The 23,226-nt window shown below is 46.6% G+C and overlaps 1 protein-coding gene across 3 annotated transcripts in view; it reads right to left on the bottom strand.

Annotated features, from left to right (window-relative positions):
• Positions 1-23,226, bottom strand: part of PASK (PAS domain containing serine/threonine kinase) — a 514,076-nt gene that overhangs the window by 485,042 nt on the left and 5,808 nt on the right. For all 3 annotated transcript variants that reach the window (XM_033957505.1, XM_033957503.1, XM_033957504.1), the window contains exon 2: positions 17,360-17,619. In XM_033957505.1, the coding sequence (XP_033813396.1) occupies positions 17,360-17,570 (211 nt within the window). In that variant the 5' untranslated portion in view covers positions 17,571-17,619. The remainder of the gene's footprint in view (positions 1-17,359; positions 17,620-23,226) is intronic.

Raw genomic sequence — 23,226 nt, 5'->3', positions numbered from 1 at the left:
AATTGATTACCTCAGGTCTCTGCAGGGGAGTCGACTCTGTTCCAGCAGCCCCTGTTGCAAGCAAAGTACCTGTGTCCACAGCAACTGCTTTAGAAACTTCATGGGTCAGCTGAACTCCCCCCGCCGATCGCTGTGTTGGCATCTCTAACAGCTCCTCCAGCCTCAAACCAGAGCCGGATTCCCCGCTCTCCACACCCGGCAGGAGCACGTCCCAAGCTGACGGTTCTTCCGCTGCCTTGGGGCGGGTCGATGGCGTGCGCTCATCCGGGGACAGGGTAGCACCCTCGAAGGAAAACTCCAGCGCCTCAGCCTGCGCTTGTTCTCCAGCTGAGGAAGTTCCTGGTTGTAGTGTCCGCAAGCCACGCTCGACGAAGACATCCATCGGGCCAGACTGTTGCTCAATTTTGTCCGGGAACACCCAGAGCTTTGACTTCCTCTTTACCATCGGGTAGGTAGCAAAAATTCTAAAGTCCAACGGGATGGCGTCTCCTCGAGCCTCAGACCGCCATCTTAGTCAAGCTCCCTCTGGAACCCTTTTTAAAAATTGGTGTCATATTGGCCACTCTCATTCTTCTGGTAATATGATGGGTTTTAAAGAAAAATTACAAATTACTAACAATAGCTCTGTAAGTTCATTTTTCAATCTTATCAGTACTCTGGGATGTATACCAATTTCTCAAACTGACCTATTACATCATCCAGCGTTACAGAAATTTGTTCGAGTTTCTCCAATTCATCAGAAGGGGACATAGGAAGGAGGCACTAATTGCCATTACTCCTTTCCCAAGAGCAGAGATGTTTCCCTGCAAAATCAAGCTGTGAAACAGAGAATCAACCCAGAAGGGGGCGGGGCTACTCTTGGGAAGCTGCAAGCACGTAAGCCTTCAGACGTGAAGCAGAAGGGAAATAAATTAACCCCAGCTGAGGCTGGAAGGAAGATTTGAGCCCAGCACACAGCTCCATTCTGGACATTCCCTCCACAGAGATAGAAAGGCAGCTCTTTGCCACCCAGAGAAGGACAAACAGAAATTCCCCCACGCAGCCAAGTACTGGGACCTTGCAGAAGGAGTTGTAAGAGAAAGGCAAAGTTATGCTACAGAGGGGGGGGGAGGGAAGCTTAGCCAGCCTGCTCTTCTAACTACCCGGAAGGGGGAGGGGAATGGGAAAATGTAAATGCAGAAAGTATGGAAACAGCTGAGTACGATTGTGATACCAGCAATATGGGCTGGAAGAGCCATACTAATATCCCAGAAGAATATAATTTGCCAGAAGACAGAATTGTAATATAACTGCTCACCAGCACTGTTCTTTGCAAATGTTTCTCCAGCCAGAATATTAAATGAGCTAGGAATGTGTAGGTGCTGGGGGGAGAGCTACAGAGTGCTGACAAGAAACAGGGACCAAGCACAAGTGCTAGGGGAATTAGCCATTCCCTGAACAAACTTCTAAACTGCCGTGAAGTAGCAAGGGGTGCTTGGAAACTCAGGTGTGGCAGAGATAACATGACCATATGTTCCATTTTGAACAGAACCGTCCTGTTTTTAAGATTCCCCTGTCCCACTGTCCCCACACACAGCTTTGGGAGACCGAAATGTCCCATTTTCAGGGACAGAGTCCCGAAGCTGTGCGCGGAGACAACGGGACAGGCGATCACTTCCCCTCCCTCCCTCCCTCCAGCGCCTGATTCACACACCTCTGGGTCCGCCGCCACTGCTTGCAATCCTCTCTCCTTACCTCCCTTAAGCACCAATTCAACCCCTCCCCCCAGATCCGCGCCGCCGTTGCTGCTGCTTGCCGCACAGATGCCTTCTTTCCAACGTCAATTCTGACGTCAAAGATGAAGTTCCAGGCCAGCCAATTGCTGACTGTCTGGCCCAGAACTTCCTCTCCGACGTCAGAATTGACGTTGGGCAGAAGGCTTCTGAGCAGCAAGCAGCGGCAGGAGACCAGAGGGGGATTGAATGGGGCACTGGAGAGAGGGAAGATGGGAGGCTGGCATTGGCGCGGCAGGAAAATAGGCAGGAAGGCAGGCTGGCTTTGGGGGAGGGGGTGGGACAAAGGCTTGAAGGCAGTGAGAGGGACATAGGAAGGAGGCACTGAGGGCACTAAGGACATGGGGAGGAGGCACTGGGGGCACAGGAAGGGGCACTAAGGACATAGGGAGGAGGCACTGAGGGCACTAAGGATATAGAAAAGGGTACTAAGGATATAGGAAGGAGGCACTGAGGGCACTAAGGACATGGGAAGGAGGCACTGAGGGCACTAAGGACATGGGAAGGAGGCACTGGGGGCACTAAAGACATGGGAAGGAGGCACTTGGGGCACTAAAGACATGGGAAGGAGGCACTTGGGGCACTAAGGACATGGGAAGGAGGCACTTGGGGCACTAAAGACATGGGAAGGAGGCACTTGGGGCACTAAGGACATGGGAAGGAGGCACTTGGGGCACTAAGGACATGGGAAGGAGGCACTTGGGGCACTAAGGACATGGGAAGGAGGCATTTGGGGCACTAAGAACATGGGAAGTTTCAAGTTTCAAGTTTATTAAGATTTTGATTTACACGCAATATCAAATATTTTCAATGCGTATTACAAAAATTAAAATTTGGGGAAATAAATTACTTAAACAATAGACATAAAGACAAATCCACAGACAATAAAAAATACATAAGGATTACTAGGATAAAATTACATTTGTTTAAAAAAAAAAACATTTTTAGGGAAGAACCACATCAGGAGTAGGAGTATGTGGCGCAGTGGTTGGATCTACAGCCTCAGCACCCTGGGGTTGTGGGTTCAAAACCCCGCGCTGCTCCTTGTGACCCTGGGCAAGTCACTTAATCCTCCATAGCCCCAGGTACATTAGATAGATTGTGAGCCCACCAGGACAGATAAGGAAAATGCTTGAGTACCTGATTGTAAAAACCGTTTAGATAACCTTGATAGGCGGTATATAAAATCCTAATAAACTTGAAACTTGAAAGGTATGGATAGGGGAAGAAAAGGGAAAAAAGAAAAGATTATCTAATTTAAGAATCAAATGCATCTCTATAAAGGTAACTTTTTAAGTTCTTTTTAAATTTTTCGAGAGGTTTCAGCGCGTAGAAAGATAGGAAGTTTGTTCCAGAGCTGAGGTCCAAAAATAGAAAAAGTTTTATTTCTTCTAGTGCCTATTATTTTTAGCATTGGAATGGTTATTAAATTTTGTTCTGCTGATCGAAGAGATCTGGCAGGGGAATAGGGTATTAAGTACCGATATAAAAATATTGGGGTATTAGTTTTCTGAATTTTAAATATAAGTAGCGCAATTTTGTATGTTATTCTATATGAAATCGGTAGCCAGTGTGCATTTCGCAGAAGAGGTGTAAGATGATCATATTTTTTGGAATGAGTAATAATCTTTATTGCAGTATTTTGTATGATTTGTAATCTTCTTATTTCTTTCTGTGTTATGCCATGATATAATGTATTGCAATAGTCTAGCCTGGAAATAATCAGAGAGTGAATTAAGATGTTTAGAGCTTTAGGTTCTAAAAATTTGGCTAGCGATCTAATGAGGCGAAGTTTATAAAAACAATTCCTAACTACAGAACTAATTTGCTCATGATAGGATAGCTCATGATCTAACAATATTCCCAATATTTTAGTTGTCGTTACTTTTTGTAATGGAAAACTGTCTAAAAAAATTTTTGCTTCAAATGTAATTTCTTTTTTCCATAGCAAGAGCATTATTGAAGATTTAGATGGGTTAAGGGATAGCATATTTTCTTTTAACCATTGTGTGATTTGTGTTAATTTATTATTTATATTCTTTATCTCATTGGAATCACCGGTATTTACATTACATTACATTACATTACGGATTTCTATTCCGCCTATACCTTGCAGTTCAAGGCGGATTACAAAAGATTTGACTGGACATTTCCAGAGATGATCACATTACAGAGGATTTTACTGGACATTTTCCAGTGAGGATACAAAATTTTTTTTTTTTTTTTTTTTTTTTTTTCTTGGGGATCTTATGGGTTGGATAGAAAACTGACAGTGCCTAGCAGTGTGATATTAGCAAATGGAAATGGAACACAGTTAGAGTAGGCAAGATTACAATCTTTTTATGGTCTGTTTATATGAAGGGTGATTAGGTGTGATACTTGGGGGAGGATTGTCTGGTGGTAGATGAGTTCAGTCGAGGTAGGTGAATTTTCTGGAGGTAGGTGAACTTGGCTGGAGGTAGGTGAAGTGGTTTAAGGTTTTTGGATGAATTTTTTAAAAAGCAGGGTTTTGATTTCTTTACGGATTGTTTTGAAGTCGTCCGATGTTGTCAGCAGGTTGGAGATGGAATGGTTGAGTTTTGCTGCTTGTGTTGCCAGAAGGTTGTCAAACATTTTCTTGCGTTGTGTGCCTTTGAGTGGAGGGAAGGCAAAAGGATTTGGGGTTCTTCTTTGTCTTGTGGTGGAGATCTGGTTTAAGCGCTTGTTTAGGTAGGATGGGGAAGAGCCTTGTACTGCTTTGAATAAGAGGCAGAGGAATTTGAATTGAATTCGTGCTTGTATGGGTAGCCAGTGGGAGTCTAAGAAGGCGGTTGTTATGTGATCATATTTTCTAAGTGAGTAGATCAGTCTGAGGGCGGTGTTTTGTATGGTCTGGAGTTGCTTTATCATAATGGCTGGACAAGGAAGATATAGGGAGTTGGTATTTAGTGGATGAATAAGCTGGATGTCATCAGCGTATGCGTAAGCTGAAAAACCTATGGACTGACTTAGTGTAAGAAGTGGAGCTAGGAAAATATTAAATAAGAGAGGAGACAAAATTGAACCTTGAGGGATACCATATGAGTTTATATAATTATTTGATGAAGTGTCTTTGAAAATTACTTTTGATGACCTATCCTGAAAGTATGAGGTAAACCAGTTAAGAACTTGTTCTGAGATACCAATGGCAGATAGTCTATTGAGAAGTAGATGATGATCGATGGTATCAAAAGCTGCCGAGAGGTCAAGTGAGATTAGAAGCACTGATTTATGTTGATCCAAGTAGTATTGAATGTTTGTTATAAGACCTATCATTGAATATTCTGTAGAATAATTGGTTCTAAAACCGGTCTGGTTGGGGTGTAATATATGAGTTTTCTCAATGAAGTTGTTTACTTGATTGAAGACAATTTTTTCTATTAGTTTAGTGAAGAATGGCAAGTTTGCAATGGGTCGATAATTTGATTCTGATGAGATTGGATCTTTAGGATTTTTTATTATTGGACGGATGATTGCCTCTTTCCATTCCTTTGGCATAATGCCAGTTGTTAGACTATTTTCAATCATGGACCTAATAAAAGGTCCGAAAAAGGAAAAAAATCGTTTTAAGAAGGATGGAGAAATAGAAGGAGACATGGGATCAAGGACATATGCTAGATATAATTTACTTAGATTTCAGCAAAGCCTTTCATACGGTTCCCCATAGGAGGCTGTTGAACAAACTTGAAGGGCTGAAGTTAGGACCAAAAGTGGTGAACTGGATTATAAACTGACTGTCGGACAGATGCCAGAGGGTGGTGGTTAATGGAAGTCGCTCGGAGGAAGGAAAGGTGAGTAGTATAGTCCCTCAGGGTTTGGTGCTGGGGCCGATCCTGTTCAATATGTTTGTGAGTGACATTGCTGAAGGGTTAGAAAGCACAGTTACTTACCGTAACAGGTGTTATCCAGGGACAGCAGGCATATATTCTCACATGTGGGTGACGTCATCTACGGAGCCCCAGCGCGGACAGCTTTTCAAGCAAACTTGATTGAAGTTTCAAGTTTGCACACTGCACCACGCATGTGCTAGCCTTCCTGCCCACTAGAGGGCGCATCCCCACCTCGTGGTCCTCAGTTCCATATCAAGCAAAGAAGCCATCCCCGGGGAGGTGGGCGGGTTGTGAGAATATATGCCTGCTGTCCCTGGATAACACCTGTTACGGTAAGTAACTGTGCTTTATCCCAGGACAAGCAGGCATGATATTCTCACATGTGGGTGACCTCCAAGCCAACCAAAAAAGGGCAGGTGGGAGGATGGCAATTCAGGAAAACAGGTTACGTAACACCGACTGGCCAAACCGGCCGTCGCTTCTGGACAAAGTGTCCAGACAGTAGTGGGAGGTGAACGTATGAACCGAAGACCAAGTGGCAGCTTTACATATGTCCTCCACAGGAGTAGACCGGAGGAAAGCAACAGAAACTGCCATAGCCCGGACCTTATGCCCCGTGACTCGACCATGGAGCGTGAGACCAGCCTGAGCGTAGCAAAAAGAAATACAAGCAGCCAACCAGTTGGACAAGGTGCGCTTGAAAACAGGATGTCCCAACCGATTAGGATCAAAGGATAAAAACAATTGAGGAACCTTCCGATGAGACTTGGTATGTTGGAGATAAAAGGCCATCCCCCTCTTACAGTCAAGCGTGTGAAGCGCCGCCTCACCAGGATGAGAGTGGGGCTTCGGGAAGAACACCGGAAGAATAATGGACTGATTGAGGTGGAAATCAGACACAACCTTAGGCAAAAATTTAGGATGGGTGCGAAGAACCACCTTGTCATGATGAAACACAGTAAAAGGTGGATCCGCAACCAAAGCCTGCAGCTCGCTAATCCGACGAGCGGATGTGAGCGCAATCAAAAAGACCACCTTCCAAGTGAGAAACTTAAGATGAGATTTGTCGATAGGCTCAAAAGGAGGCTTCATCAGTTGAGCTAAGACCACATTAAGATCCCAAACTACAGGAGGAGGTTTCAGAGGAGGATGGACATTCACGAGACCCCTCATGAAACGAGTTACCAGAGGATGAAGAGAGAGAGACCGACCCTCGAGATGCCGATGGAACGCCGCAATGGCACTGAGATGCACCCGAATGGACGTCGTCTTCAGTCCAGACTCAGATAGATGCAACAAATATTCCAGCACCGAAGACACTGGAACTGAACTCGGGTCCAGATGGTTCGAGGAACACCAGGATGAAAATCTGGTCCACTTCTGGGAATAACAAAGCCTAGTCGAGACCTTGCGCGAGGCTTCCAAAATCTCCCTCACCGACTGAGAAACAGGAACCGAAGTCAAGGGGAAAGGAACCAAGCGGTCAGATGTAAAGACTGAAGATTGGGATGTAACAGCGAACCCCGACTCTGAGACAGCAGAGAGGGAAAGACAGGCAGAAGCAGAGGTTCCCTGACACTGAGTTGAAGAAGCAGGGAGAACCAGTGCTGTCTGGGCCAACGAGGCGCAATGAGAATCATAGTGGCTCTGGTCGATTTGAGATGTACCAGCGTTCTCAAGATCAGAGGAAAAGGAGGGAACGCATAAAGGAACCTCCCCCCCCCCAGTCGAGAAGGAAGGCATCGGCCTCGAGACGGTCCCGGGAGTACATCCGAGAACAGTAGAGGGGTAGTTTGTGAGTCTCCGGGGAGGCAAACAGATCCACCTGAGGAATCCCCCAGCGGTCGAAGACCTCGCGTAGAACCCGGGAGTTCAGCGACCACTCGTGCGGCTGGAGAAGACGACTGAGTTTGTCTGCCAGACAATTCCTCTCTCCCTGAATGTAAACCGCACGCAGGAATATGTTCTGGGAGACCGCCCATTCCCAAAGGCGCAGGGCTTCCCGGCACAGAGACCAAGAGCCCGTCCCCCCTTGCTTGTTTACATAATACATCGCCACCTGGTTGTCCGTCCGCACGAGCACTACTTGATCGTGCAGTAGGTGGCAGAAAGCTCGAGCAGCCAGAAAAATGGCACGAAGCTCCAACACATTGATGTGACAAAGACGGTCCTCGGCCGACCATAGACCCTGCGTTCGCAGATCGTCGAGATGTGCCCCCCACGCGTACTCCGAGGAGTCCGTGGTCAGGACCTTGCGACACGGAGGAACGAGAAACAGCAAACCCCCTGAAAGACTGGAAGAGTTGGTCCACCAACGGAGCGAGCGTCTCAAAGAAGGAGTCACTGTTATCGGACAAGAGACTGGGTCGCGATCCTGCCGCCATTGAGAGGCCAGAGTCCACTGAGGAAGCCTCAGATGCAAGCGGGTGAAGGGAGTGACGTGGACCGTCGATGCCATGTGGCCCAGAAGGATCATCATATGCTGAGCCGACACCACGGATTGCTTCAAAACTTGGCGACCTAACCGAAGCAAGGCCTCCCTCCGAGGAGGGGGGAGGAAAGAGTGGAGGCGAACCGTGTCCAGCACGGCTCCGATAAACTGGAGAGACTGAGCCGGGCACAACTGAGACTTGGGAAAGTTCACTTCGAACCCTAGACGTTGAAGTAAGATGATAGTCTGTTGGGTCGCTAAGATAACTCCCTCCTTGGTCGGGGCCTTGATCAGCCAATCGTCCAGGTAGGGAAAGACCTGTAGCCCCCGAGAGCGCAGGGCCGCCGCGACTACCACCATACACTTTGTGAATACCCGAGGGGACGACGCCAGACCAAAGGGAAGGACCCGATACTGAAGGTGCAAATCTCCCACTTGGAACCGTAAGAACTTGCGGAAAGCGGGATGCACCGGAACATGGGTATATGCTTCCTTCAAGTCCAGGGAGCACATCCAATCCCCTTCCTCCAACAGGGGGTACAAAACCGGAAGCGATAACATACGGAACTTCTCCCGGACCAGGAACTTGTTGAGCTTCCGGAGGTCCAAAATGGGGCGCAAATCCCCGGTCTTTTTCGGGACCAAAAAGTAACGGGAGTAAAAACCCCGACCCCGCTGGTCGAGAGGGACAAGCTCCACTGCCCGTAGGCTCAACAAGGCCCTGGCCTCGACCAGGAGAAGGGCCAACTGGCTCCGATTGGACGGGCAAGCGCTGGGTGGCATGTCTGGAGGCTGCGCTAAGAAGTTGAGCGAATAGCCCTCGGAGATGGTCCGGAGCACCCATGCGTCGGATGTAATCTTGGTCCAAGCCCCGTAAAAGGACCTGAGTCGACCCCCCGATGGGGAGGGGGTCCGGCGATACTGCGGAGGGGGCCCGCCCCCAACCGCACATCCCGTCAAAAAGACGGCGCCGGCTTGGACGCTCCCTGCGCTGGGGGTTTTGACTGACCTCCCCTACCCTGTTGGGGTGGGCGTCGGGGTGGAGGTCTCGAGAAGGCCGGCGTAGATTTCTGCGGGTACCTTCTCGGGGGTTGCCAAAAGGGTTTTTGCGGCGGGGCCCTAGGTTTAGGGCGGACCAGGGAGGCAAGAGAGCGCTCCTGCTCCGACAGACGTTTGGTCGCCGCCTCCAAGGAGTCGTCAAACAACTCAGAACCCACGCAGGGCAAATTCGCCAAACGCTCCTGCAGGTTGGGGTCCATCTCGAGGGTACGGAGCCACGCCAGCCGGCGCATAGCCACCGCACAGACCGATACCCTCGAGGCGAGTTCAAAGGCGTCGTACACAGCATGGAATAGGTACAGGCGCAGTTGAGAGAGATTTGACATAAAGGTGACGAACCTTTCCCTATGGGAATCAGGAATGACGTCCCGATAACTGGGGAGGTCCTTCACCATGTTACGCAAGTACGAAGAAAATGCAAAGGCGTAATTTAGGACCCTCGTCGCCATCAGAGAGTTAGCGTAGAGGCGACGACCAAATTTGTCGAGGGTCCGCCCTTCCCTCCCAGGCGGGACCGCTGCAGACACCCTGGAAGGTTGCGTCCTCTTGAGCGCCGACTCCACCAGAAGCGATTGGTGAGAGAGTTGTGCCCTCTCGAACCCCTTAGGAGGAATGGTCCGGTATTTCGACTCCATCTTAGACGGCACCACCGTGACCGTAAGAGGGGCTTCCAAATTTCTGAGGAAGGTCTGATGAAGGACCTTATTCAGCGGAAGGCGAGGGGATTCCCTTGGGGGAGTAGGAAGATCCTGCTCCTCCAAAAACTCTTTGGTGTAATGGGAACCTGCCAACAAGTCCACGCCCAAAGCACCCGCCATATCCTGCACAAACCTGGAGAATGACGAAGGTCTGGCAGGCGGAGAAGGGGTCCGAGATCTCCCCGCCGAGCAGAAGGGGGAGGCCTCGCGGGAGTACCTCGGCTCTCTACCCGACCCCGATCCCCATGAGGCTCGCTCCCGGGACCTCGAGGGGGTCGGGGACCAGTCATGCCTGTAGGAACCCTTGGGGGAGCCCCCCGGGGTACGAGGTACCGAGGCCCGTCCCTTCCGCCCCAGCGAGGAGGCACGGGAACTCTCTCTGACAGGGGAGCGAAAAAGACTAGGGTTATCCAGGCGGAGCTCCGAGACCTGTAAGGTCTCGCCTCCGAGCGGCGATGAGCGACCGCGCCTCCGAGGCGAGGCCCGAGATCGCTTGGCCTTCCTCGGACAGCGCCTCGCCCGAGGCCTGCCCGAAGGCGAGGAGCCTCGCGAGGACCTCGAAGAAGAAGTGGACGAGATCCTCCGCACCCGGCGCATCCTGTCACGGGGCCGCACGCTACGCTCAGGCTGGACCACCGATGCCGGGTCCGAGGGCAAAGCCGGGGTCGAGGTAGTACGAGCCTCGGGGCCCGAAGCCACAGTACCCGAGACCGAGGTCGCCAACTGCGGGGCAGCCGAGACCGATGCAGTCGAGGCCGAAGCCTGCTGCAGGTGCTCAATGGCCCCGGACAGCTCCGAGGCGATCAAAGCCCGGAGCAAGTCCTGGAAAGCCGGGATCCCCATCCCAGGCGGCAGCACCGAGTCCGGTCGATGCTCACCGGAGGGCGACCTCGGTCTCGAGTATTCCCTCGGGGCAATCGATTTGGACACCTTGGGCTGGGCGGAGGAAGACCCTCCCGCCGTCGAGGAGCCCGAGGATGGCTTCTTGGTCGATCCCGGAGCTGAGGAGGGAAGTGAAGACTTACCCGAGGCAGGCTTGGACGAGGCAACAGGCTTCGATGGGGCCGAAGGAAGTGGCGAAGTCGAGGGGCCCGAGGTCGAGGCCGAGGTCAAGGCCGGGGCCGAAGCCGAGGCCGAACTCGAGGCCTTCCCGGCCGGGGAATCAACGGCGAAAAGTTCCGCCATGCGGGCCCGGCGGCGTTTGAGAGCCCTTTTCTGAAAAGTGGCACACCGGGAACAAGAGTCAGTCGGGTGCTGAGGGCCCAAACACCGCAAACAGCACCGGTGAGGGTCTGTGATGGACAAGAGTCGGTCGCACCGACTGCACTTTTTAAAGCCCGTCACAGGACGGGACATGGGCCCAAAAAGCGGCCGGGAACAGACGAGGTCCCACGGCCGCGGCTACCGGGAGCCCCCGGAGCGACGGAAGAAAAATAAAACTTTTTTTTTTTTTTCGACGAAAACTAAAAGAAATCAACAAAAGAACACAGAAAAACGCAGCGACCGCGCCGAAAACAGGACACAGCCGCGGCGACAGAAGGCAAATTGAAGAGCACAATTTTCCACAGGGCTTCTGGCTCCGCGGATGAAATTGAACTGAAGACCACGAGGTGGGGATGCGCCTTCTAGTGGGCAGGAAGGCTAGCACATGCGTGGTGCAGTGTGCAAACTTGAAACTTCAATCAAGTTTGCTTGAAAAGCTGTCCGCGCTGGGGCTCCGTAGATGACGTCACCCACATGTGAGAATATCATGCCTGCTTGTCCTGGGATAAGGAAAAGTATGCCTTTTTGCAGATGATGCCAAATTTGTAACAGAGTAGACACCGAAGATGGAGTGGAAAATATGAAAAAGGATCTGCAAAAATTTGAGGAATGGTCTAATGCCTGGCAACTAAAATTCAATGCAAAGAAATGCAGAGTAATGCATTTCGGGATTAATAATAGGAAGGAACCGTATATGCTGGGAGGAGAGAAGCTGATATGCACGGACGGGGAGAGGGACCTTGGGATGATAGTGTCCGAAGATCTAAAGGTGAAAAAGCAGTGTGACAAGGCAGTGGCTGCTGCCAGAAGGATGCTGGGCTGTATAAAGAGAGGCGTAGTCAGTAGAAGGAAGAAGGTGTTGATGCCCCTGTACAGGTCATTGGTAAGGCCCCACTTGGAGTATTGTGTTCACTTTTGGAGACCGTATTTGGCGAAGGACGTAAGAAGATTTGAAGCGGTCCAGAGGAGGGCGACGAAAATGATAGGAGGCTTGTGCCAGAAGACGTATGAGGAGAGACTGGAAGCCCTGAATATGTATACCCTAGAGGAAAGGAGGGACAGGGGAGATATGATTCAGACGTTCAAATACTTGAAGGGTATTAACGTAGAACAAAATCTTTTCCAGAGAAAGGAAAATGGTAAAACCAGAGGACATAATTTGAGGTTGAGGTTGAGGAGTGGTAGATTCAAGAGCAATGTTAGGAATTCTACTTTATGGAGAAGGTGGTGGATGCCTGGAATGCGCTCCCGAGAGAGGTGGTGGAGAGGAAAACGGTGACTGAGTTCAAAGAAGCGTGGGATTTACACAGAGGATCTAGAATCAGAAAATAATATTAAATATTTAACTAAGGCCAGTACTGGGCAGACTTGCACGGTCTGTGTCTGTATATGGCCGTTTGGTGGAGGATGGGCTGGGGAGGGCTTCAATGGCTGGGAGGGTGTAGATGGGCTGGAGTAAGTCTTAACAGAGATTTCGGAAGTTGGAAACCAAGCACAGTACAGGGTAAAGCTTTAGATTCTTGCCCAGAAATAGCTAAGAAGAAAAAATTAAAAAATTTAAATTGAATCAGGTTGGGCAGACTGGATGGTCCATTCGGGTCTTTATCTGCCGTCATCTACTATGTTACTATGTTACTGGGCAGACTTGCACGGTCTGTGTCTGTATATGGCCGTTTGGGGGAGGATGGCCTGGAGACGGCTTCAATGGCTGGGAGGGTTTAGATGGGATGGAGTAGGTTTTAACGGAAATTTCGGCAGTTGGAACCCAAGCACAGTATCGGGTGGAGCTTTGGATTCTTGCCCAGAAATAGCTAAGAAGAAAAAATTAAAAAAATTTAAATTGAATTAGGTTGGGCAGACTGGATGGACCATTCGGGTCTTTATCTGCCGTCATCTACTATGTTACTATGGGAAGGAGGCACTGGGGGCACTAAGGACATGGGAAGGAGGCACTGAGGGCACTAAGGACATGGTAAGGGGCACTGGAGGCACTAAGGACATGGGAAAGGGCACTAAGAACATGGGAAGGAGGCACTGGGGGCACTAAGGACATGGGAAGGGGCACTAAGGATATGGGTAGGAGGCACTGGGGGCACTATGGACATGGGAAGGAGGCACTGGGGGCCCGAGTGCAGAAATGAAAAAAAGGAAGGAGGAGGGAGGCAATAGAAAGGGACAATTGTTGGGCCCGAGTGCAGAAATGAAAGAAAGGAAGGAGGAGGGAGGCAATAGAAAGGGACAATAGTTGGGCCCGAGTGCAGAAAGAAAGAAATGAAAGAAAGGATGCACAGTCAGAAGGAAACGCAACCAGAGATTCATGAAATCACCAGACAGCAAAGGTAGGAAAAATGATTTTATTTTCAATTTAGTGAACAAAATGTGTCAGTTTTGAGAATTTATATCTGCTTTCTATATTTTGCACTATATTTGTCTATTTTTCTATAGTTACTGAGGTGACATTGCATATTTTAAAGTCATCTGCCTTGACATCTTTGAAAACCCCCCAAATATAAATGAAAATTTACATTTTTTCAGAGTATAGTGTACTTTGTGGGTTTTTTTTTAATTTTATGGTTACCATTATGAATTAATAAGATATTATGTGTACATTTGGGGGCTGGATTAGGGCTAGGACGGGATTGGGGGCAATGTTCCCTCTAATTTTTCATAGGCTGTGTGTGCAAAAAATTTCATCTGTGCGCATTTTAAAGAAAAACTAAATTTGTGTGCGCTGTAAAAATGATTGCCATAGTTCAGTTATGGGCAGGTCTTTGAGTTTAGTCTGAATTAACGAAAACACAATGTAATTTTAGTTACACTTTATGTTAGTTACACTTTATGTAACAAGTCTCATTTCAATAAACATAAATTATGTTTCATTGAAATGTTTCATTGAGCGCTACCTATAAATAAGGTATCATTGTACTTTATACTTAAAATTTAGAAAATAACAGCAATTTAGTTTTCAAAGTTTTTCCCTGCGATCTTTCATATTTATCCAGTCCGAATAAATTCTGTCAAGATCTGTTGAGCCTCCATCTTGAAGGTGACTCTTAACACGCATCAACATTTCCAAATGCTCTAAATGTAAACGATTCCTTTGTTTAGTCTTCAAATTGTTCATTAGACTAAAACCACGCTCACAATCTGAACTAGATGCTAAGAATGCGGCACCAATGTCCATCAATTTTGCTAAATCTGCAAATTGATCATTCTGAAATGCAAATTTCGTCATATCTGGAAAGCTTTTTATCAGATTGCTTTTGATTTTTTCTGCAACAAGGAATTTAAAGTCATTGTATTGCTGAATAATAACACTTTCCTCCAGAAGAAATTGTTTATACTTTAAACAAAGAGATCCGATATGTCCATTTTACGAAGTCAAAGTCGCACTGTGATATTGCTGTACAGTCAAAAGCAGACCATTCCTCAACTTCATTTATAGGAAATCTTTCACCCAGATGCAAACATAGGATGTTGATGAAGGTTAATATGGAATTAGAATCCACTGAAACTTTTTCTCCAGACCTCATCCTGTTGTCAAGAAGACTGTTGACTTTATCACTCCACTTAACCTTGTCGCCTAAGTATTGCATTCGAAATTTGTTCAATTTACCCTGTGCAAGATGATAAGCTTCCAATGGTGTCAAACCACGTTTTTGAAATGCCATAGTTAAGGAAGCCAGTTCTGATAAGACATCATTCAAAACTTCAAGTGTAATATGAAATTGTTCACTGTTCAGCTTCTTATAGCAGTACTTTGCAATAGGATCATTATCTTTGTCTTCTTCAAAATATTTTAACAGGGGATCATAATTTCAAATAATTGCTTTAAGTGCAAAGTGTCTAGATAACCAGCGCACTTCATTCAGAAGTCTGAAAGCAATTGATTCACATTCAGATGCATCTGCTATTTCTTGAAATTTGCATCGTTTAGTAGAAGACCGACACAACACCGTGTACACAGTTCTCATTACAGTTTCTACTTCTTTCATTAATTTTACTTATTTCCTTGAATCAGAAAGTCCCAAATCTTCCCGATGTGCAACACAATGTTGCTGCACTAAATGTGGAATATCTTTTCTCAGCTGTGCTGCAACACCATCTATTTTACCCAACATAACAGAGGCACCATCAGAGGTGAACGTAACCATTTTATTCAGGTCAAGTTCACGTTTCCTATAGAATTCCCTAATTGCTGTTACTATTGATGTAGCATCACATGCTTCCAACTAGCATCCCACCAAATGATGTCCTATATTCATTTGAACTGACTGGCCGATACTTAGAGTATTAAGTACTTATTGAGATAAATGTATGTGCTTTCATCAACAGTTAACGTATGATACGTTGCTAATTTAATGTCTGCCATACGATCATCTTGCACGATGCCATTGATAATTCCAAGAAATTCAAACGCATAGTTTTTGCTTCTCCAGCTATCAGGTATACTAACATACTTTGCCATGTGCTCATTGATATCTTGAACAGAGAGCATTGAGATATTCATCTTAATGAACAGCACAACACTGTCGACAAGAACCTTAATTTCATCAGGACTGGAACGCTTCCGTTCATTACTAATTTGCCTGTTTTCTTTTTTGGTTGGACTTTCAAGCAACATGTTAACCAGTCCCCCTCTTAAATTCGGATTTTTACTTCTGAGTTTCCTAATACTGTCGGTATGAAATTTACTTGATAGATGGCATTTCAGAAAGTCCAGTTTCCAAACATCATCCCATATTTTTCCAATAGAGAATTTTCCAGTTGCTTTGGCATCTTGACAATAACAACACACAACTCCATCGTCTTCGTCATAGGTAAATATTTCACACAGTCGAACACGCATTGTATTTCAAGATTCTGGTGTCTCTGTTTTAACAATTTCTTCAAGCCATTCAGACCTAAAAGCTGTTGCAGCTCTCTTGCGTTTTACACTTTTCACCATTCGCAGTTTAGACATTTTAAGAGTTATATCTGGTTGCAATTTAATAAACAAATACAGTTATACAACTGCAGTACCACGCTGCACACTACGATTCCACGAAATAAACAATATGGCGGAACTTCAGGAAGTCAAAGAATCGGAAGCGTTTCATATCCTATGGGCCATAGGCTATGGCCCTATGGGGCACATGACGTGTCAAGTTCAACTGCCAAAGATAACGGAATCACGTGAATGACTTAAAATTTATATTATAGCGCTTCAATAAATGTGATAAATGGGAAATCGGAACAGCTGGTCTTCTGCAACATTTCATTTTAGCAGTGAAAATCATTTTAGACAAAAATTTATTTTTTGTGCGCGCTATTTTAATTTGTGTACGCGGGTTCGGCAAGTTGTGTGCGCGCGCACAAACGCACAGCTTAGAGGGAACATTGATTGGGGGCAGAACTGACAATTAATTTTCGATGAAAAAAAATAAATGATCACGTAAGACATAGAACAACTGTATGCACAGGAAGGGTTGTTTGTTTCCATCCCCACTGCTTGGGAAGAACAGGAGAAGTCCTAATAGAGAAAAGCAGTGAAAGCTGAGAAGCCAAAAGTTAATGAAAACTGTTTTTGTTTATTGTTTGGACTGGCTATTATATACCCGGCAATGCCTTAAGAGAGGGGAGTAAGCTGGCAGAGTGTTCCAAAAGAGGGAACCCAGCTACCTGTAGATAGAGGTCCCCCACAGAGACTTTAATAGTATTTTGGCCGGGGTTATTGGGGAAGGAAATGAACTTTGAAATGAAATACAATAATGAGAATGAATGCTTTACTCAGGTGTCAGTGAAGACTGAACTGCATTGAAATTATCACTGGATTTAAGTCTGATATTTTGTTGTTTTTTTCTTGTGGACAATAAAGTATAAACCTTATTTTGAACTGAATCCAGAAAAATCATGTGTTTTTCTCTTCACCAACCAAATCAAAGGCGCCCAAAATCTTGCCTCCAGTCCGAGCCAGGTCTTTCACTTGCCAAGAGCCTGGCCCGGCCACAAGAAAATGCTGCAAGTTGACAGAAGTACACTAGCAGAAACAAAATCTCAACACTAGAACAGCAGAAAGTATAACACAAATTAAGATTGCAGAACATAATGTAAAGTACTGTGCAGAAAATACTCTTAATGTCTGCCCAGCACTATGGTTGGTTCTAGCCAGAGGGATCTTATTCTTTCATAGAAATATATCCCAAAATTAAAACAGGCAAAAGTATTCTATTTACAAAAGTGTGAATCTGCAAAGAATAGGGAAAGATCCCATCTGAAACACAATAAAGCATAGAATAGGATAAATACCTGAGAGATCTGATTTGTTCCAGCGTCGTTCAGAAAGTCCATTCTTGTGGCCCATAGGTTTTTGTATCCAGGGAAATGACTTGTTCAGTTCCAAGTCATTAATCCCAAAAGAGTTATCTCCACTACCCTCATCAGCATTATGCATTCCTGGCAGGCTTGAAACAGTCAACATATTCAGAAGGCTTTCTGAAGAAGACAAAGTTCCAGACATATTTACACTTCAACCAAATCTGGAAGTTCCACTCCTAAGAAACCATCATCTACCGAAGAGGAGAAAAAACAAATGTAGATTCTAGGTTCAATAACATCTCTTGTACAGTTCATTGCACATTACAGTGGAAATGTGAACAACCATGGGTCAGCCAAAACAGTAAAATGGCTCTCTACTGGACCCTGAAAATTCCCAATTCCCTCCCCCCCCCCCCCCGCCATCAAGCTCATCCCAAAAAATAGACTGACACCTCCAGGCACCCTCAAGACCCCCAGTACCCCCTGACATTACTACTTATTATTTCTATAGCACTGAAAGGTGTACGCAGCACTAAACATTTTAACATACAATAGACATCTAGTTGGTATTCCTACCCCCTCACCCTGGGTCCTCACAAAAAACAAAAAAATACACTGGTGTCTAGTGGCACCCATATCCTCCCCCCCAACACTATCCTCCTAGCATACCTTCAAGAGGAGGCAGGCGGCAGGCATAATAATCAGTCTCTCCCTCCTCTTCTTGAAAAGTACTCTAATCTTCAAAAATGGAAATGCCTGACCATACATGATGTAACCTAGAATATAATGCACGGGTCAGTCTGCCAAACAAGAGAATTTTTCCTTTATTTGGTAGTCTAAGCAGAGACTACCAAATAAGGGAAAAATTCCCTTATTTGATAGACAGATCAAGTATTTTGTGTTCCAGGATGCACCGTTTGAGGTCAGACACCATCATTTAAAAAAAAATTCAGCACAGAGGCAGGAGTGAGTAGGCATTACTGTTGTCTTTTCTTGAAGGTAAAGCAGAGGGGTAAGGATCAGTGGGTGCTTATGGATATAATGGCTATTTTGGAGGGAGGTGGGGACATCCACTAGATGCCAGGGCAATTTGTTTGGAGGGCTTGGGAGGGTGGGCAGTCAAAGGGTCATCTCAAAGGTGTATCAGATTTGCAAATTTTTTTGGGATGATCTGAAATAGGGATCACTAGATGGCAGGGCAATTTTAATGTCTCCTTTCCTATCGATGCATAAGTGACGATTTGGCTCATTCACTAACGGGAAGGGGACATTTTGGCAATGAACTGCTCGGTGCTCGGACCTGTACTCTTCAACATCTTTATAAACGATCTGGAAATAGGTACGACAAGTGAAGTGATTAAATTTGCGGATGATACGAAGTTATTCAGAGTAGTGAAGACACAGGAGGATTGCGAAGATCTGCAACGTGATATAATCAGGCTCGAGGAATGGCCATCGACATTGCAGATGAGGTTCAACGTGGATAAATGTAAAGTGATGCATGTCGATAACAAAAATCTCATGCACGAATACAGGATGTCCGGGGCGGTACTTGGAGAGACCTCTCAGGAAAGAGACTTGGGAGTTCTGATTGACAAGTCGATGAAGCCGTCCGCGCAATGTGCTGTGGCGGTGAAAAGGGCGAACAGAATGCTAGGAATGATAAAGAAGGGGGATCACGAACAGAGTGGAGAAGGTTATCATGCCGCTGTACCAGGCCATGGTGCAACCCCACCTGGAGTACTGCGTCCAAAAATGGTGCTGTGGAGGCGAAAAGGGAGAACAGAATGCTAGGAATGATAAAGAAGGGGATCACGAACAGAGCGGAGAAGGTTATCATGCCGCTGTACCAGGCCATGGTGCGCCCCCATCTGGAGTACTTCGTCCAGAAATGGTCGCCGTACATGAAGAAAGACACGGTACTACTCGAAAGGGTCCAGAGAAGAGTGACTGAGATGGTTAAGGGGCTGGAGTTGTCATACAGCGAAAGATTAGAGAAACTGGGCCTCTACTCCCTCGAACAGAGGAGATTGAGAGGGGACATGATCAAAACATTCAAGGTACTGAAGGGAAAAGACTTAGTAGATAAGGACAGGTTGTTCACCCTCTCCAAGGTAGGGAGAACGAGAGGGCACTCTCTAAAGTTGAAAGGGGATAGATTCCGTACGAACATTAGGAAGTTCTTCCTCACCCAGAGAGTGATAGAGAACTAGAACGCTCTTCCGGAGTTGGTCATAGGGGAAAACACCCTCCAAGGATTCAAGACAAAGTTAGACAAGTTCCTGCAGAACCGGAACGTATGCAGGTAGGGGCTAGCCTCAGTTAGGGCACTGGTCTTTGACCTAAGGGCCGCCGCGTGAGCGGACTGCTAGTAACAAATGGACCACTGGTCTGATCCAGCAGCAGCAATTCTTATGTTTTTAATGTCACCTTGTGTATCTCTGCAGAAACTTTTGACAGAAAGTTCACATTAGAAGTGTGCCCCCAGTGTCTCTAACATGCTATAAATTAATATCAAACAGAACACAAACTGCCCCCATTCTTGTCAAGTGTCATGTTAGAGACACTGGGAGCACACTTCTAATGTGAACTTTCTGTCAAAAGTTTCTGCAGAGATACACAAGGTGACATTAAAAACATAAGAATTGCTGCTGCTGGATCAGACCAGTGGTCCATTTGTTACTAGCAGTCCGCTCACGCGGCGGCCCTTAGGTCAAAGACCAGTGCCCTAACTGAGGCTAAACAAAATACCACCTCTCACCCATTTGAATTTTTATTCTCTTTATACCAGCAACAGCAGTTTGACTTCGCAGAATAATTTTCATTCAACAGTCATCCAAGCAAACATGTGGTTAATGCTTGGGAAGATATTCATAAGCTTTACATTTTTTAACAATTGATGATTAAGGTCCATGCCTACCCTCCACCTATTCATTAACAGAAATGTTGAGATCTAGCCTAAACAACAAATTGAAATATCAATAAAATTAACCGCAAATATTATATGAAATAGAAACATAGAAACATGATGGCAGATAAAGGCCACATGGCCCATCTAGTCTGTCCATCCGCAGTAATCATTATCTCATTCTCTCTCCGAGAGATCCCATGTGCCTATCCCAGGCCCTCTTGAATTCAAACACAGTCTCTGTCTCCACCACCTCTTCCGAGAGACTGTTCCACGCCATCTACAACCCTTTCTGTAAAAAAGTTATTTCCTTAGCTTACACCGGAGCCTATTACCTCTTAACTTCACCCTATGCCCTCTCATTGCAGCGTTTCCTTTCAAATGAAAGACGACATGCACATTTACATTACTTAGGTATTTAAATGTCTATCATATCTCCCCTCTCCCGCAATTCCTCCAAAGTATACAGATTGAGATCTTTAAGTCTGTCCCCATAAGCCTTATGACGAAGACCACACACCATTTTAGTAGCCTTCTTCTAGACTGACTCCATCCTTTTTATATCTTTTTGAAGGTGCGGCCTCCAGAATTGTACACAATATTCTAAATGAGGTTTCACCAAAGTCTTATACAGGGGCATCAATACCTTCTTTTTCCTACTGGTCATACCTCTCCCTATGCAACCTAGCATCCTTCTAGTTTTTGCCATCACCTTTACAACCTGTTTGGCCACCTTAAGATCATCAGGGGACATGAACTTGGGACATAGGAGGGAGGGAAACAGATGCTGAGGTAAGGTAGGGGAGGGAATAGAAAGCAATGTTATTTACCATAACAGTTGTTATCCAGGGACAGCAGGCAGCTATTCTCACTAGTGGGTGATGTCATCTGACAGAGCCCCGATGCGGACGTCTCACAAGCATACTTGCTTGAAGAAACTTCAGAAGTTTCGAGATGCCCGCACCGCGCATGCGCGAGTGCCTTCCCGCCCGATGCACTGGGCGTGTCTCCTCAGTTCAGGTAGCTAGCAGAGAAGCCAACCCAGGGGATGTGGGTGGGACGTGAGAATAGCTGCCTGCTGTCCCTGGATAACAACTGTTACGGTAAGTAACATTGCTTTATCCCAGTGCAAGCAGGCAGGTATTCTCACTAGTGGGTGACCTCCAAGCTAACCTCAATGGGATGGAGGGAGAGTTGGCAACTTAGGAGAATAAATTTTGCAATACTGTTTGGCCAAACTGGCCAAACTGTCCATCCCGTCTGGAGAAAGAATCCAGACAATAATGAGAGGTGAATGTATGAACCGAGGACCAAGTGGCAGCCTTACAAATCTCCTCAATCGGTGTCGATCTGAGGAAGGCTACAGAGGCCGTCATTGCTCTGACCTTATGGGCTGTGACTTTACAGAGAAGGGGTAATCCAGCCTGGGCATAGCAGAAAGAGATGCAAGCCGCCATCCAGTTGGAGACGGTACGCTTCGAGACAGTGCGTCCCAACTTATTCGGATCAAAGGAGACGAAAAGTTGAGGAGCAGTTCTGTGCGGTTTGGTACGATCCAGGTAGAAAGCCAAAGCACGTTTACAGTCCAGAGTGTGAAGAGCTGATTCTCCAGGGTGAGAATGAGGCTTTGGAAAAAACACAGGAAGAACTATGGATTGGTTGAGATGAAATTCAGAGACCACTTTAGGCAGGAATTTCAGATAAGTGCGAAGGACCACCTTGTCATGATGGAATATTGTGAAAGGTGGATCCGCCACTAAGGCCTGAAGCTCACTGACTCTGCGGGCAGAAGTAAGGGCAACAAGAAAAACCACTTTCCAAGTGAGAAACTTCAGTGGAGCCTTGTTGAGAGGCTCAAAAGGAGGTTTCATAAGTTGGGAAAGGACAACGTTGAGATCCCAAACCACTGGAGGAGGTTTGAGAGAAGGATTTACATGGAAAAGTCCTTTCATAAATCTGGAAACCACAGGATGAGCAGAGAGAGGTTTCCCCTGTAGAGGCTGATGAAAAGCCGCAATAGCACTCAGATGGACTCGAATCGATGTCGACTTGAGGCCAGAATGAGACAGGTGGAGAAGATAGTCCAAAACAGAAGATAGGGACGCTCGTTGAGGCTCCTTATGCTTAGAAACACACCAGGTAGAAAATCTAGTCCATTTTTGGGAGCAGCATTGTCTAGTAGCAGGCTTCCTGGAAACCTCCAACACATCCCTCACCGCTTTGGAAAACTGGCGGGGAGTTACGTTGAGAGGAACCAAGCTGTCAGGTGGAGAGACTGCAGGTTGGGATGGAGCAGAGATCCTTGATGCTGAGTAAGCAGTGAAGGAAACACTGGAAGAGGGAATGGCTCCCTGCTGCTGAGTTGAAGTAGAAAGGAGTACCAAGGCTGTCTGGGCCACCGAGGAGCTATCAGAATCATGGTGGCATGATCTGACTTCAGCTTGACCAGAGTCTTTTGAATGAGAGGAAACGGAGGAAACGCATATAGAAAGCGATTCCTCCAGTCCAGAAGAAAGGCATCTGCCTCGAGGCGATGAGGAGTGTAAATCCTGGAGCAGAATTGAGGCAGTTTGAAGTTGTGGGGAGCTGCAAAGAGGTCTATCTGAGGCGTTCCCCACTGAGAGAAGATCTGATGAAGGGGCTTGGAATGGAGGGTCCATTCGTGAGGCTGGAGGAGACGACTTAAGTTGTCCGCCAAGGCATTGTCCTTCCCCTGAATGTAGACAGCTTTGAGGAAGGTGGTGTGGCGAATCGCCCAATCCCAGACTCTGAGAGCTTCCTGGCAGAGGGAGGCCGACCCGTGCCCCCCTGCTTGTTGACATAATACATGGCAACCTGATTGTCCGTGCGAATGAGGACCACCAGGTCGTGAAGCAGATGTTGAAAAGCTTGAAGAGCATTGAAAATCGCCCTGAGTTCCAGAAGATTGATGTGGCACAGCCGGTCTGCA

Source organism: Geotrypetes seraphini, chromosome 9 (genome assembly GCF_902459505.1).
Source record: "Geotrypetes seraphini chromosome 9, aGeoSer1.1, whole genome shotgun sequence".
In the NCBI taxonomy this organism is placed as follows: Eukaryota; Metazoa; Chordata; class Amphibia; order Gymnophiona; family Dermophiidae; genus Geotrypetes; species Geotrypetes seraphini.
Note: the sequence above shows the minus strand (reverse complement) of the source record. Positions and strands in the feature narration are given on the sequence as shown.